The sequence below is a fragment of the Micromys minutus genome, assembly GCF_963924665.1.
Source record: "Micromys minutus genome assembly, chromosome: 17".
In the NCBI taxonomy this organism is placed as follows: Eukaryota; Metazoa; Chordata; class Mammalia; order Rodentia; family Muridae; genus Micromys; species Micromys minutus.
This window is the reverse complement of record NC_137952.1, coordinates 41,558,740-41,572,829: the sequence shown is the minus strand read 5'-3', so window position 1 is coordinate 41,572,829 and position 14,090 is coordinate 41,558,740. Positions and strand designations below refer to the sequence as shown.

At 40.6% G+C, this 14,090-nt stretch overlaps 1 protein-coding gene across 3 annotated transcripts in view; it reads right to left on the bottom strand.

The window, feature by feature from the left end:
- PLCB1 (phospholipase C beta 1) overlaps window positions 1–14,090 on the bottom strand; it is a 644,223-nt gene that overhangs the window by 55,624 nt on the left and 574,509 nt on the right. For 2 of the 3 annotated variants that reach the window (XM_080931578.1, XM_080931579.1), the window contains exon 32: window positions 10,099–10,216. The exons of the other annotated variant lie outside the window; for it this stretch is intronic. In XM_080931578.1, the coding sequence (XP_080787704.1) occupies window positions 10,118–10,216 (99 nt within the window). In that variant the 3' untranslated portion in view covers window positions 10,099–10,117. The remainder of the gene's footprint in view (window positions 1–10,098; window positions 10,217–14,090) is intronic. 3 annotated transcript variants of the gene reach the window in all.

Below are 14,090 nucleotides of genomic sequence, written 5' to 3'. Positions count from 1 at the left end.
TTTAATACTTATGTGGAATGCCCCCAAAGGCCAGAATCCATACAAGGACCAACATGTAACACAGCTGAGGACACCACCATTGTTCCTCCTCCTGGACTTTCAGAAAATCCCACAAAGTAGCTTTATGTTAAAGCTTAAATGTTGCTTACTGATTTTAGACATGACAGTGAGGTGAGCTGTGAACATTTAGGCACAGAGTTCAAGGGCAAAGAACAGAGGTCTTGAAACTTCCAGCCGAACTTAAGTGAAAGCCAAACCAGAGAAGTGTGAGTGTGCATGGGTCACATGCAAAGCATTGCTATGTCCGGGCCCTGACAGGGGTGGACATTACATGTCACCATCTCTCTGGAAGTAGAAGACATCTACTGGAATATGAGCAAAAAGTAGGTGTCAAGAGTCAGTCCACCTTTTCTAACAGAAACTTTTTATTTATTAGTTTTTAAGGCACATTAACCGCTTCCTAATGTTTCCTTTCGTGGGTTTGTGTTTGTGTGTGCAATCATTTCTGTTAGAGCAGGCATCGTTAAGATATTCTGAGTTGCTATGGATGAAGGAGTTTTTTTGGATTTGGGGTTGTCATAGATGCAGCATCTGTCTAGTGTGCTCGAGGCACTGGGTTCAATCTTGGGAACCATGGAACTTGAGAAAAAAAAAATTCTGACTCTAACTCAGCAGATTCAAGCCTTTTAGGAATGGAAACAAGAATGCATTTTCCACAAAATAGAAGATTGTAAAAGGTTTTTCTTAACATACTGCCAAGCCTTTCTATAAAAGTATAAACACAGTAGAGAAAACTAACAAAGAAAGTAAGAAAACACTGGTGTCACCTAAGCCATATGCCTCTTGTTACCAAAAGACCCAGGCATTCATGAAGCGCTCGTGGTTTACCTTTTTATAAATGTCTGCCTGTCGCATCAGTTGTTGGGTCATGAGAGGACATGGTGTCCAGGAAGTCTGAAATGAGGTTAGAAATCTCCCAGGTGACCAATTCTCTTTCAGTTGACATAAGTAGCTCACTGCGCCTAACAAAGCTCCTCGACTGCCTGTCTGTGACATGGCTGTCATTTCAGTCACAACAGAGAAATCCATAAACATGGTCAATGAAGATGCAAGGGCCACATGTCCAGTGAAGGAACAGAGAGAGAGCCATTCCCTTTCTAATCGACAGTGGAAGCTCACCATTTCCTTAGTTGGTCTGAAATTCTGCTTCCTACAAAATTGGTGGCCCCATTTCTTGTGTGGGTCAGTCTCCAAGTTAGAAGCTGTCCCTCCCATTCTTTTGCTTCCCCACATGGAGGGTAAGTTACAGAACTCCTTATCTTCAGGAAGAACAGCACTGCAGGCTCTGACCTACAAACCACCCTTCTGTGACCTCTCAGGGACTAGCACCTCGCTACTGGGTTAGACTTGCTCATGTCTGGACATCAGAAAAGTCTGGTAGAACTCACTGTGTGAGTCCATGGTCTTGTAGAACTGACATGAGTCCCCGAACCAACACAATAGGAATCCTTTTTTGCTTGTTGCTAGGCTTCAGGTAGCACACTCAGAATGTCATTTCCCATTGCTGGGGCATACAATACTTCCCTGCCCTCTTGAGATACACACGATGTGGAAAGATATGAACCAGTCAAGACATTTTCCATTTTGTGACCCAGAGAGGCATACAAGGCACACACAAAACCTTATCTCCTACTCTATTTTTTCCCCTTTCCCTTCTATGTCCATCTATGTTTGGAAGGCCTGGGCTTTCCTCATTCTTTATCCTTTGTCCCTGGAGCCACTGTCTTTGCAAAATTAGTAAGACTGTGGTCTGTCAAGCTGGTTTCTGGGCTGGAATGTTCTAAAGGGACTCAAAGAAATTTCTTGTAATCTTATTTTTCAAGATGTGCATGCCATCACTGAGAACCTTCATTTTTAGGAGTGTCATCCTTTCCTAGAAGAACTCCTCAGGTGTGAAGCTACAGATTACAGGGGGGAAATCAATAATTTATTATGTGCAAAAGGCTTTCCCTCCACTATGAGGTGGAATGGATTCTTATCACTGAAACTAGCATTAGCCTCCTATTGGGTGGTAGATGTCTCACTAGAGCAGCCGAGTAGGCATGAAGCTTTATACTGTAAAAGATCATGTTGTAGATATTGTCATTAGAAGGCACCAAACAGCAAAAGAAAACAACTTAGAATTCAGGTGGTGTCTTGGGGGCAGGGGGTTGAACTTATATATTTTATGATAGACCTGCCTATATATGCAGCAAGAAATTGTCTATAGAAAAAAAAAAAAAAAAACGCTCTCCTGACTACCAGGAAGGTTGGTGAAAGCATCTTCTTTGTTTTTTTTCTTTGGTTAGCATCTCCTTTATCTCCTCATGTCAAACTACACTCCAGTATAAGTTACAAGGACTTACTAACTTCTTGGCCTCTGGGTGTCCCCCTTACTCTGTTCTCTCATTGTTCTTATAGGACTCAGTTTCCTTCAGTCTACACTTTGAAAAGCATGCCAGATGAGCTGCTTCCTCCCAGTGTTTCCAGTATCACCTAGACCCTGTTCCCACTTTCCACCCATTGCTCAAAATTCATGAAGCTACTGACAACTTCTTGGCTATCGAAGCCAGATGACAATCTTCCATGGCTATAGTTTGAGTAAGTTAATCACATTTTTCAGAGCAGAAAATTTGGACTCAGGGCCAGAGGTGGGATACTTTGGGAGTGACAGATTGATAGGCTGAGAGGTATTGACAGGAATGGCTTTATTACAGAAGGTACCTCATCTTGCTATGTAAAGACTCTACAACCGTGTGCTTCATCGAGACAGGCTCAGTGGATGCTCAGCAGAAGCTAATGGAGCATTCTGGGACTTCTTAGCCTCCAGAAGTGTCAACCCAATAAACTCTGCTCCACATCAATGAGCCACTCTGGAAGGACATGTAGTAGCAGAAAGCATATTAAACGAGCAGCTTCAGACACAGTGGCCGGTTCTTTTCAGGCTGATTGATGTGTGATTTTACTCTTGTTTTCCTGCTATTCTAAATTTCTCTCCCACCTTCTAGACTATCCCTTCCAGCTTTCCTTTCTATTTTCTTTTTGTCAGATTTTAAATGTTCTCTTTTATTTTTCCAAAATACATCAAGGATTTGTATGCATCTAGACATATAAATTTGGGTAGATGTTTGAGATCCTTAACTTTTCCTTTCTCCACCAATATTTTAAGCATATGAATCTCACTTGAAAAAAGGATACAAATTTTAAATCATTTAATCTTTTCTCCTTGAACCCTTCCATACCTATACATATCTCAAGAAATGGTATAATGACACCAGAAATCATAAACAGGGCTCTACTCAGAAAACACATATACTGCAGAGTTAATCTCAAGAGCAGGGCTAGGATGAGTCAGCTAGGGCTGCCAATTGTTCATATAGACCATTGAAGAAGTCATTTTAACTTCTTGTTCCTCACATTTTAGAGTGACTTAGCCTTAGCTTCAGATAGAGATTGAAGATGAACGCTTCTAAATGTAAACTCATTTTTCAAAGTCTGAACAACTTCGGACCTGCTAGAAGATGATGTAGAAGGTTGAGACTGAAGATACACGCTTTCCACAAGAAAGTCATATTTTATCCCCAAATGCTTTTCCCCTAGGATCCATTCAGCTTCACTTACCACCACTTAGGACTTTTAGAAGAATTGAAAGAGAAACAACACATTCTATAAAAATGAACCGAGAAAGTGTTGGCTTGGTATCAGCCACCAGCAAGTTGAGTCTTTGCAATGGGATGATTTTTTTTAATTTAATTTTTTATTGAATATTCTCTGTATTTATATTTCAAATGTTATCTCCTTTTCTCCCTCCCATTCCCCTTCCCCCTCCACTTGCTTCCTTGAAGGTGCTCCCTCTCCCAACTACCCTGTCCTCCTCAGTGCCTTGGTGTTCCCCTTCACTGGGAAAACATGCCTTCACTGCACCAAAAGCCTCCTCTCCCATTGATGCCAGACAGTGCTGTCCTCTACTACACATGCAACTAGAGTCGTGGGTCTCTCCATGTGTGCTCATTGGTTGGTATTTTAGTCCCTGGGAGCTATAGAGGGTTTGGTCAGTTGATGATGTTGTTCTTCCCATGAGGATACAAACCCTTTCAGCCCCTTCAGTCCTTTCTCTAGCTCTTTCATTGGGGTCCCCGTGTTCAGCCCAATGGTTAGCTGCAAGCATCCTCAACTGTATCTGTATGACTCTGGCAGAGCCTCTGAGAAGGCATCCATATCTGGTTCCTGCCAGTAAGTACTTCTTGGCATCAGCAATAGTGCTTGGGTTTGGTGGCTGCATATGGGGTGGGACCCTATGTGAGGCAGTCTCTGGATAAACTTTTTTTCAATCCCTGCTCCTCTATTTGACCTTGTATTTCCTCTTGTGAGTGTTTTGTTAATGTGATGGCTGAGGCAAATTTTAGACATATTGATAACTGGTTACAGAACTATTGTCAAGACTGGACTTATGTTTTAGGGGACTCTTTTTCCCCCCTCTAAAATAGTGCCTTCTGGTTACCTGGGAGATGAATGTTTCAAAAGATACCACAACCTCTCCCTGTTGTGGGATAAAATGCATGTGAAAAATAATATGATTCCATAGGAAATCTTGTTTTGTTTATAATGAATGGGTACCATGGTTTAAATATGATTTGCCCTTTGTACAACACATGGTGGGATCTAATCTTCATTACGAGATATTAAGAAGCAGAATAAGGTAAGACATTTAATAGGAGATTATGGTTCGGCCTTAATGAATGGCTTAATGCACACGTGACTAGGGGATTAATGAGTTATCTTAAGAAAACAAAACAGGATTGCTATAAAAGCTTATCCCCTGTCTCTCCCCATGTGATACCCTTGGCTACCTTGGAACTCTGCCAGCAAGAAAGTCATCATCAGATGTGGCCTCTGGACCTCAGATCAGAACCACGAGCTGCAGTAAACCTCTTAGCAGCTCATGTAGCCAGTGCATTGTGTTATGAACAACAGATGTAGATTACAACAGGGATAATCATCTTTCTACAGTGGCAAGTTTCAGCAGGAACTCTGTATAAATTCTAGGGAAACCGTGGGCCAGAAAACCATAGGGTTCAAGCCAGTGGTGTGGGGGAATGTGTTTAACAAAGGGCTTTTCTAGAAAGAAAAAGAGTCCTATTCATAGAGTTTGATATTTCTCATGGTATAAGTTCTTGTACCATGTCCAACTTTAAGCAATTAAATAATTTTGCACAAGGGTTGGGGAAAAATACTGTTATTAATCCACCATCAAGATACTAGATGTAAAAATACAAGTTGTTAATGATGAAAACTTTTAAATAATCAGTAAGACTTTGGGGTATTAGGTATTTTTTTCTTTTAATATAATTCATTTATTTCTAAATTTATTTAATGAAAAAATAACAATAGCCATATTTAACAACTAAAACAAAATCCCTGGAAAAATTAAAAATAGACTTTAGTGTGCTGGTTTGTCCTCAAAGAATAAAATGAAATTACTGCTTGCTTAATAATATGTCCTGTACTTGATCTGTGTGAAATTGGCCTGTTGGTTTAAGTGTTTTTGCACTTGTCAATGTTCTAGCATGTTGTGTTATTTATAGATACATAACTCTAAAAGAGTGGCTAAAACTATCAGAAGCTACAGAGGAGACAGTTTCACTTGCAGATGAACAATACATCTCCTTTCCTATGAAAAGTAAATCATGGGACAGACATCTGTTTATTGAATGATAAGTGATATCATCTAAACTGTGTCTTGAGTTCGAACACTGAAGCCCTGGTTCCAGGATTGCAACTATATTTGGGGTGTACCAAAGCAAGGTCACATGAAGAAAGTGGTGCTTCTTTCTTTCTAAGCCTTGAAGAAAAGCGATACCCCAAACCATCTCTACAGATACCTTGATCTTAGAGTTACAGAGCCCTCAACTAGGACAAAATGGTGTTTTTCTTTAAGCTCCGATCTGTGGTATTTTGTAGCAGAATCCTGAGCCCCTGAATACGACATAAACAATGAGACTGTATGTAGCTCCACAAGACTGACATGATACTCTTCACTAGGGCTTTTTCGAAAGCTGTGGGTATTACCTCCTGCCTCAGACTTCAACGCTGCCCTCTGGGTCCCAGTTCAAATCTTGCCATCTTGAAGCTGCCACCCACCTTTTTGGCTTTCTCAAGTAGCTTCTTTTCTCCCCACCCCGCAATAAGCAACTTTTGTTAGTTTGTAGTTTTGGCTTGTTTTAAACTTATGATGACTCTCCTGCCTCAGCTCTCCAAATGCAGGGGTTATAGGTTGAGCCACTACCTGTACTTTGCAAACACCTTTCATTGTGAGTATTGCCAGTGCCAATCCTTTATAGGCAGATGGCCCACACGCTGGAAATTAAGCATGTAGCTGATAAATCAAAAACTACATTGACCACTCAGACACTAAAATCTTTCATACCTGAAGAAAGTCCTATTGGATACAACATCATGAAAGACAATCATCCACTGGACACGAGGCAGCCAGGCGCCTTTTTATTTTCCCAGTAGAAAACTCAAAGCCTGCTGTGTAACAGACATTTCTTTAGTTGAATTAATGAGGGCAGACAATGGACATTTTTCACCCAACTACAGCTTTGTGAAGGAATCATGGTTCCCACAGGCCGGAGAACGAAGCAAGGACACCGGCCATTTTATTATTGATGAGCACAAAACTGAAAACAAACTATTTTCATTTTCTCCAGGATGAGAACACCAATTATACATCAGTAAGACATAATTACAGAGTCCATCTCTCGGTGCTTAGCTTAGTGGAGCCCTATCGATTCTAATTTATTTTTCTAGGCCACCGAGGCCCCATTGCTCTATCAGTGACCTTATGGACTTATTAAGTCTTTCAGCATGATATTTATGCAGCTGTTTAATGACTCCTCCAACACCTTCAATTCTCCGAATCTCATGCCTGTTGTTTTAGAGGTAAATGTCTCACTTTAATTAATCATAGGCTCAAAGGAGATCACAGAAAGGTTACCGAACTTTCTGTTGGTGAAAAGATCCTTTGTTTCCACATTTAAAGATCTTAGAGGTCCCCCTTAAGTGTTTAGACTCAAATCTTGCCAAATGGAACCCAGAGTACTCGAATTGCCTCTGTTGTCAGAGAAAAAGAGCAGGGCTAAGGGGTCATACATTTCAGAGAAGCCCATCCCTGCTGTGTGAGTGACACTTGAATACAATTTAGAAGAACAAGATGGCTCTCTTTCAAGATGGTCTCAGCTTTTCCAGTATCCTCAGGTAGGAAACGAGGGTATCATAAATGTAACACCATAGGATATATGAAAGCCAGTTGCTTAACAAATACAAGTAGGCCCGCAGCAAAGCCTACACACTATCCCTTCATGTATACTACTCCATGTACATGCTAGGTCCTCGTACATACTAGCCCCTTTCTAGAATACTTCAGAAGAAAGCTTAATTAACAAGGATGCTTATAGAGTGCCGGGGTTGCAGTAGATTTTACTAAGGAGAGAGATGTCCAGGGAGCCAAATTCATCTAGTCTCTGCTCTGAAGTCAACACCTATACGATATGGCAAAGGTGAGTAGAGGCAGGGCCAGGGGTGAGAATGGTCACCTCAGCTTCCTCAGAGAACAAGGAAACAGAACATGTGGAATGGTCAGAGGGTCCTGATTACAGTGCACATTGGACAAATGCTATTATCAGGATAACATTGAATACATTTCATTGCTGGTAGTTGACTTTAAATATGCCAAATCATGGAAGAGCCGTGTGTTCTATTCTTTGGTGTTCCCTTCTGGCAACATCTAGAACACAGCAGGCACTTAATAAATACTTGTCATTAACATGAATTTTCCCAAGGTGATGTCTTCAGTATTTGGAGGGAATGGGACTTTTAACTGATCCTTAACTTTTTAAAACATTCATTTTATTTGAATTATGTTAATTATGATTACGTGTGAGCAGAGTCCAGAAGAAGGTGTGAGTGAGATCCTCTAGAGATAGTGTGCAAGACACCTGTGGATGGGCATTAGGAACCGAACTAGGCTCCTTCATAAGCAGTGAGCTTTCTTAACTGCTAAGCCATCTCTTCCGCTCCCCCAGGCTTATCTAATGACTTACATCCACACAGAGTGGATATACTTACAAGTTTGCTCAACAGTTATCTTTCACTATTAAAAAGAGAAGTTGCAAGGATTACTGCAAGTCTGGTCTGCATGTTCAGCTCCACCTATTGATCTCCAGCTAATAACTAGGAATGTACTTTTTCATCAGTGATGAAAGGGTACACTCACAATTCTAAAAACATGAACTTCAGCTATTGAGCACAAGTACTCCTGGGAACCACCTTCTTCTCATCACAGGCTGTATGTGCTACTAGCTTTAATTAATTTGCTCATTTTCTAGTTGGTATGCGGAAATAAAAGTGCTGAGTGAAAAACAAAAAAACATTTTGGGAAAATTAAAATTGGAAGAAAAATTGACTTTTAATATACTGTTATGTAAGAATGATTTGTATTTTTTTATTTGGTATTTTTCCCCCCTCGTTTAGCAGTGAGACCTATTTTTCATGAGAAGTGTGAGGTTGGTTTATTTTTACATCACCCTTTGTCTCTGAGCAGCTAAAGGGAACAGAGTAACAATGTGCTTAAAGATTTTTTTTTTGTAAGTCTAGGTATTATGGGAATAGTCTTATAACAGATAACTCATCTTGGCTCTCTGTTTATTTGGTTGGTTGTTTTATTGCTGTGGGCCAGGCAGGAAGGTCAGTTGTTATTCTGAAGGGAATGAAGTTGTAAATGAGGCCAGCAGAAGCCGAATGGAGGACCAGGACACAACATCCCAAGCACAGTCCCTATGCATTTGCTTGGAAAAGAAAGCTCAAGTCCTGCATATCTAGGGTCACTGTCATTTGTAACTGTTGAGAGAATCCAGAGTTCTACTCATCACATAAAAATGTCTCACAGTGGCTCTCAAAATAAAGCCAGTGAAATGGCTCAGCTGCTGAGGACACTGGCTGCCAAGGCAGACCTGAGTTTGATCCCAGGGACTCACAGGGTAGGAAATTGTTTTCCAGTCTCATTGTAGAACTCAATTTTTGTTATATTAGAAAAGACCCTTGCTATTTAAAAAAGCTTATTTTATTTAAATTTTTAAATTTATCAATTTCCTATTATAATATTTCTATGGATTATAATACAATATTTTAGTACATGCATATGGCATGCGTGTATTAGGTCAAAACGACTGGTGTACCCATTACTTCAAACATACTGTGGCGTGTGTGTGAGTGTGTTCAAAATCCTCTCTACTAATTATTTTGCAGTACACAATTAAATATTGCGGGTCATAATTAACAAGGCTACTGTGCTGTTAGAAATTTGACTTTTTTTTTTTTTTTTTTTTTTTAATTACAAGGATGTCTCATTTCTCCTTCCAAATGTACAGACCAGTTTTCAGATTCGTTTAAGGAATGCAATAGATTGTCACAACACAACTGCAAGCTAAAGGCCTCCACTCAAAGTTCAAGCCTCAGTTTGCTGTGGTCTCCCCGATGCTGAGCCAGCATCCCTGCTGCAGGGGTGCGACCTGGTGCTCTCACTTCTACAAAGTCAGGGCCCCTGAGCTGCCCTCTTAACTCCAGGAATACTATGGTACGGAGTAGAATGGGTTAAGATTTCCCAAGAGACTGCTTTTGTGCTCTCTGGGGGTGGGGCTGTGTGGAAATGGGGCTAGTGAGAGTCACTGGAAAATACACTTTCAAACTGGAGAGAAGAGATGAAGCGCAAGAAAGAAAAGAGCAAGATTTAAACGGGAAGCTAATTTCGTAGCCGGAACTAAGTGGAAGAAGGAATGGAGTTTATGTTGGTTGGAAAGAAGGCCAAGATGGAGAAAGCAATACCAGAGGGGTACAGGAAAGGCCAAGGAAGACATTCCAGATGTGTTGGAAACTCCACAGGAAACAGAAGGGACTGTGGATGAGGGAGGGTGAGGACCAGACAGGCAAGTCCACGCTGCCTACACGGGGCATGGCCACACACCACCCTTCTCTCAAAAGGGCCCTCCCACCCAGTCCTACCTGGCTAGCAGGATGGTGCTCACCACTTGAGAGCTTGAGGGTTGGGGGGAGTAAAGTTGGGGGGAACAGAGGGATCCTCATGGCAACTTTCCGACAAGACTGAGGAGGAGCCTTCCCCCTGTGTGGAGAAAAAGGGAGGCTGTCATTTCTCTGTCAAGGAAATGGCTTTCTGAATCACCTGGTGGTTTGGATTAGGTCTGGGTGGTCCCTTGATGTGCCATCCGGAGTAGCAGTTTAACACCCCCTCCTCCCTCAGCACCTGCAGGGTGGCATGGGACCCAGCCTGCCAAAAACACAGTGGTGCTGCTAATTGACTTCTTGGCTTTCCCCCATCCTCTCCAGAGATTAGATACTGAATGTGATGACAACTCCATATACCCCACTATATCAAGAGTCCTGAGAAAAGATATTGATTGACAGCTTTTCACTGGGATGAGCCAATCCAGTGAGTTGAGTTTTAATGCTCCACTTTTCATTTGCAAAGAGAGATGGTTTTTAAACGCAGTTAATTTAAATATCTCTCTGCATAAATAAAGAGTCAAAAATCCTTACTGGAACTCCCTTCAGCAGCATATATGCAATAACAGGAACCATGTTGAGATTACGATGGCCCATGAATGAATTGGCATGCATATTAATGAGCTGTTCTATATTAAAAATTAATTTAAAACATTTACTCAAGAGGAAGATGATGATAGGCATTGTTCTTGGGTATTTAGAGTGCTGGGGCGTCAGTAAGTGTAAGAGGAGAAAATGGAAGAAGCTCTTGTCCCCTTGCACCTTGCACCCTACTGGGGAAAGACAATCAGATGTAGGAAAGGATGAATGGGGGATGGTCCAGCACAGTGAAGCACAGACTAGATTATAAAGGGAAAAAAATGTCAGAAAGGGAAGTCATCATGGTATATAAACTTCAGATTTTTTTTTTTTTTTTGTGTGTGTGTGTGTGTGTTTGTTCATCTTTATGTGTTTGGGTCTTTTACCTCAGTGTGTGTCTGGGCACGGTATTTGTACCCAGTGACCATAGAGGCCAGAAGGGTGTGCTGGGTTCCCTGGAACTGGGCTTACAAAAGCTGTGGGCCACTATGTGGTGGCAGTGATTTAAACCTGGGTCTTCTGGAAAAGCAACAAATGTTCTTAACAATCTCTCTGTTCCTGGCAGGTTCAGATGTAAACAATGACCTCGCAAAGTCTCCTCGAGACCAGTGATTTGAGAGAGACTTGAAACACGGGAGAAGAGTTTTTCATTAAGCATTTGGGGTATGAGGAGTCCAAGGTGGAATGGGCTGTTTGTTGGGGTGATCTGAACCGTGGCAGATCCATGCAGAAAGGAAGAAGGGATCTGGAATGAAAGGAATGGATCTTGTAAACCTTTATTGTGAGAGAGGCAGACACCATCAAAAAGGCCTTAGACAGAGAAGTGACTCAATTTAATGGTTGATTCTTGCTGCCAAGATAGGTCTAGACTGTGACTGTCACATAGCTGTAGGGAAACTGTTTTTAAAACAGTGACATAGTCATGCTGTCTTTGGCCAAGGCAGGTAAACTGAGCAATTACTTGATGTTTTAATACATTATGCTCCCGTAAAGTCTTAGGGTTCTCTGATTCTATCTAAATCAAAGTGGTAAGTGAAATGCTGTTTGATCCTTTCAGTTAGGCCCTCTAAGACGTCCTGGCCAGACTCTGAGACTCAGCTAATGATAGAATAAATACAGGAGACCTGTGCCAGCTGATTTTTGCTTACATAAAAATGCATAAATGGGACCCCCATGGCTGACTGTCTATACCAGTGCGCCTGAGGCATAAACCAAGAAGTAGAGAAAGTAACTCAGGTTAAGCTGCTATTTTCCTGGGTTGAACAGAATCTCAGCACAAAGCCATACACTGACCCTTTTAGGAAAACCTTTCTTTCAGTTCCTACATTTTGATTTACCAAGAACTTGAACACTCTTATAATATACTGTCTTCGGATAATTAAACATCTTCCTTGATTTGAGTTTCAACATATTCCCCTTCAAAGGTCAAAGGCTTGAGAAAAATCATGTAATGGTTAGCAGATATCTATTATACCTTTATATATTTTTGCTCTAAAGGTGTTTACAATGTATGTATTGATATTGTTAATCATCTCATTTATCAAAGAAGTATTTAAAAATTAAAGATATACTGAGATTTTAAAATCCAGGTAGTAGTAGAAAAATGCAGGTAAATCATGTACCATGTCATGAACACAGGACAGGGAATGGAGATAAACCCCAAAGCTCCCATCCCTGAGTATGCAAGGATTTTGTTTGTGTGTATGTCAGTGGGGACATTGAACATATAAGTAAGTTCTTGATGCTAAATTGGCGTTTACTGAGAAGTCTTAGAACTGCAACTTAAAACCATCTGCTTAGCAGGTAGAGTGTGTTCCCTCTGGAGTCTCTGCCTTCTGCCCAGTATAACTAACTGCATACTCCCACATTACCTCATTTCTAGAAACAGAAAATCCAGGAAAAAAAAGATAGAAATAAAGATTTAGACCTTAGTGAGTGAGTAGGATAAAGTCAATGCATTAGACAGAGAATCAGAAAAAAAAAGAAAGCCTATCTACGGGTAAGCACAGAACAAAAAGATGAAAAAAAAAAAAAAAAAAAAAACCCTAAAGTTAAGGGGGAAAAGATGGAGTAAGAGTGTATTTGGCATAAGAGCACACAGGTATAACACACGCAGACATGTGTAATACACAAATGTGAATACACACACACACACACACACACACACACACACATACACACATACACACACAGGCACACACAGAATAAAATCCCCAAGGTTAAAGAAGAAGCCATTGTTTGTGACTGTGGTAGCTGAGAGTTCTGGCAGAGCAGATCAAGTTATCTGTCTGGTCATTTCAAACACAGACACATTTTAGAGTTATCTGTCTGGTCATCTCAAACACACAGATGCATTATAGAGTTATTTGTCTGGTTATTTCAAACACAGAGATACATTTTAGAGTTACAGGTCTGGCCACTTCAAACACAAAGGCACATTATAGAGTTATCTGTCTGGCCATTTCAAACACACAGATACATTATAGTTATTTGTTTGGCTATTTGAAACACACAGATACATTAGACAGTTATCTGGCCATTTCAAACACACAGATACATTAGACAGTTATCTGGCCATTTCAAACACACAGATACATTACAATTATTTGTCTGGCTACTTGAAACACACAGATACATTGGACAGTTATCTGGCCATTTCAAACACACAGATACATTACAGAGTTATCTTTTAGGCCATTTCAATTAAGCGAATACATTAAAGTTATCTGTCTGGTCACTTCAAGCACACAGACACATTATAGAGTTCACTGTCTGGCTATTTTAAAACACACAGATACATTATAGAAACAGTGTTTAAGATACAACAACAACAACATCAAAGTCAAGAAATATAAATTATGTCTAAAGAACTACACTAACACCTAACTACACCAACAGATGCAGGAAGGTAGCAGCAGAATTTTATTCCCAGTGAGCTATCAGAAAGTAACTACCAACACAAAATTCTATACCTAGTGATAGTATCATTTATATCTATCTATCTATCTATCTATTTATCTATCTATCTATCTATCTATCTATCTATCTATCTATCTTATATGAGTACACTGTAGCTGTCCTCAGACACATCAGAATAGGGAGTCAGACCCATTACAGATGGTTGTGAGCCACCATGTGGTTGCTGGGTATTGAACTCAAGACATCTGGAAGAGCAGTCAGTGCTCTCTTAACTGTTGAGTCATCTCTCTAGTACCTTTGCACATTTTATAATAAAGAACGTTCAGAAAGAAAGGCTGTGAGCAGGCAGATAGACTGACTACCACCAACTGCAGAACATGCACTAGTCTCCTGTCTTACGAGTTTAAAACTCCTTATGGTCATCTTATACCATTGCCCTTTTCAGCGTTTTAAGTAAAGACATCAAAAAACAGGGA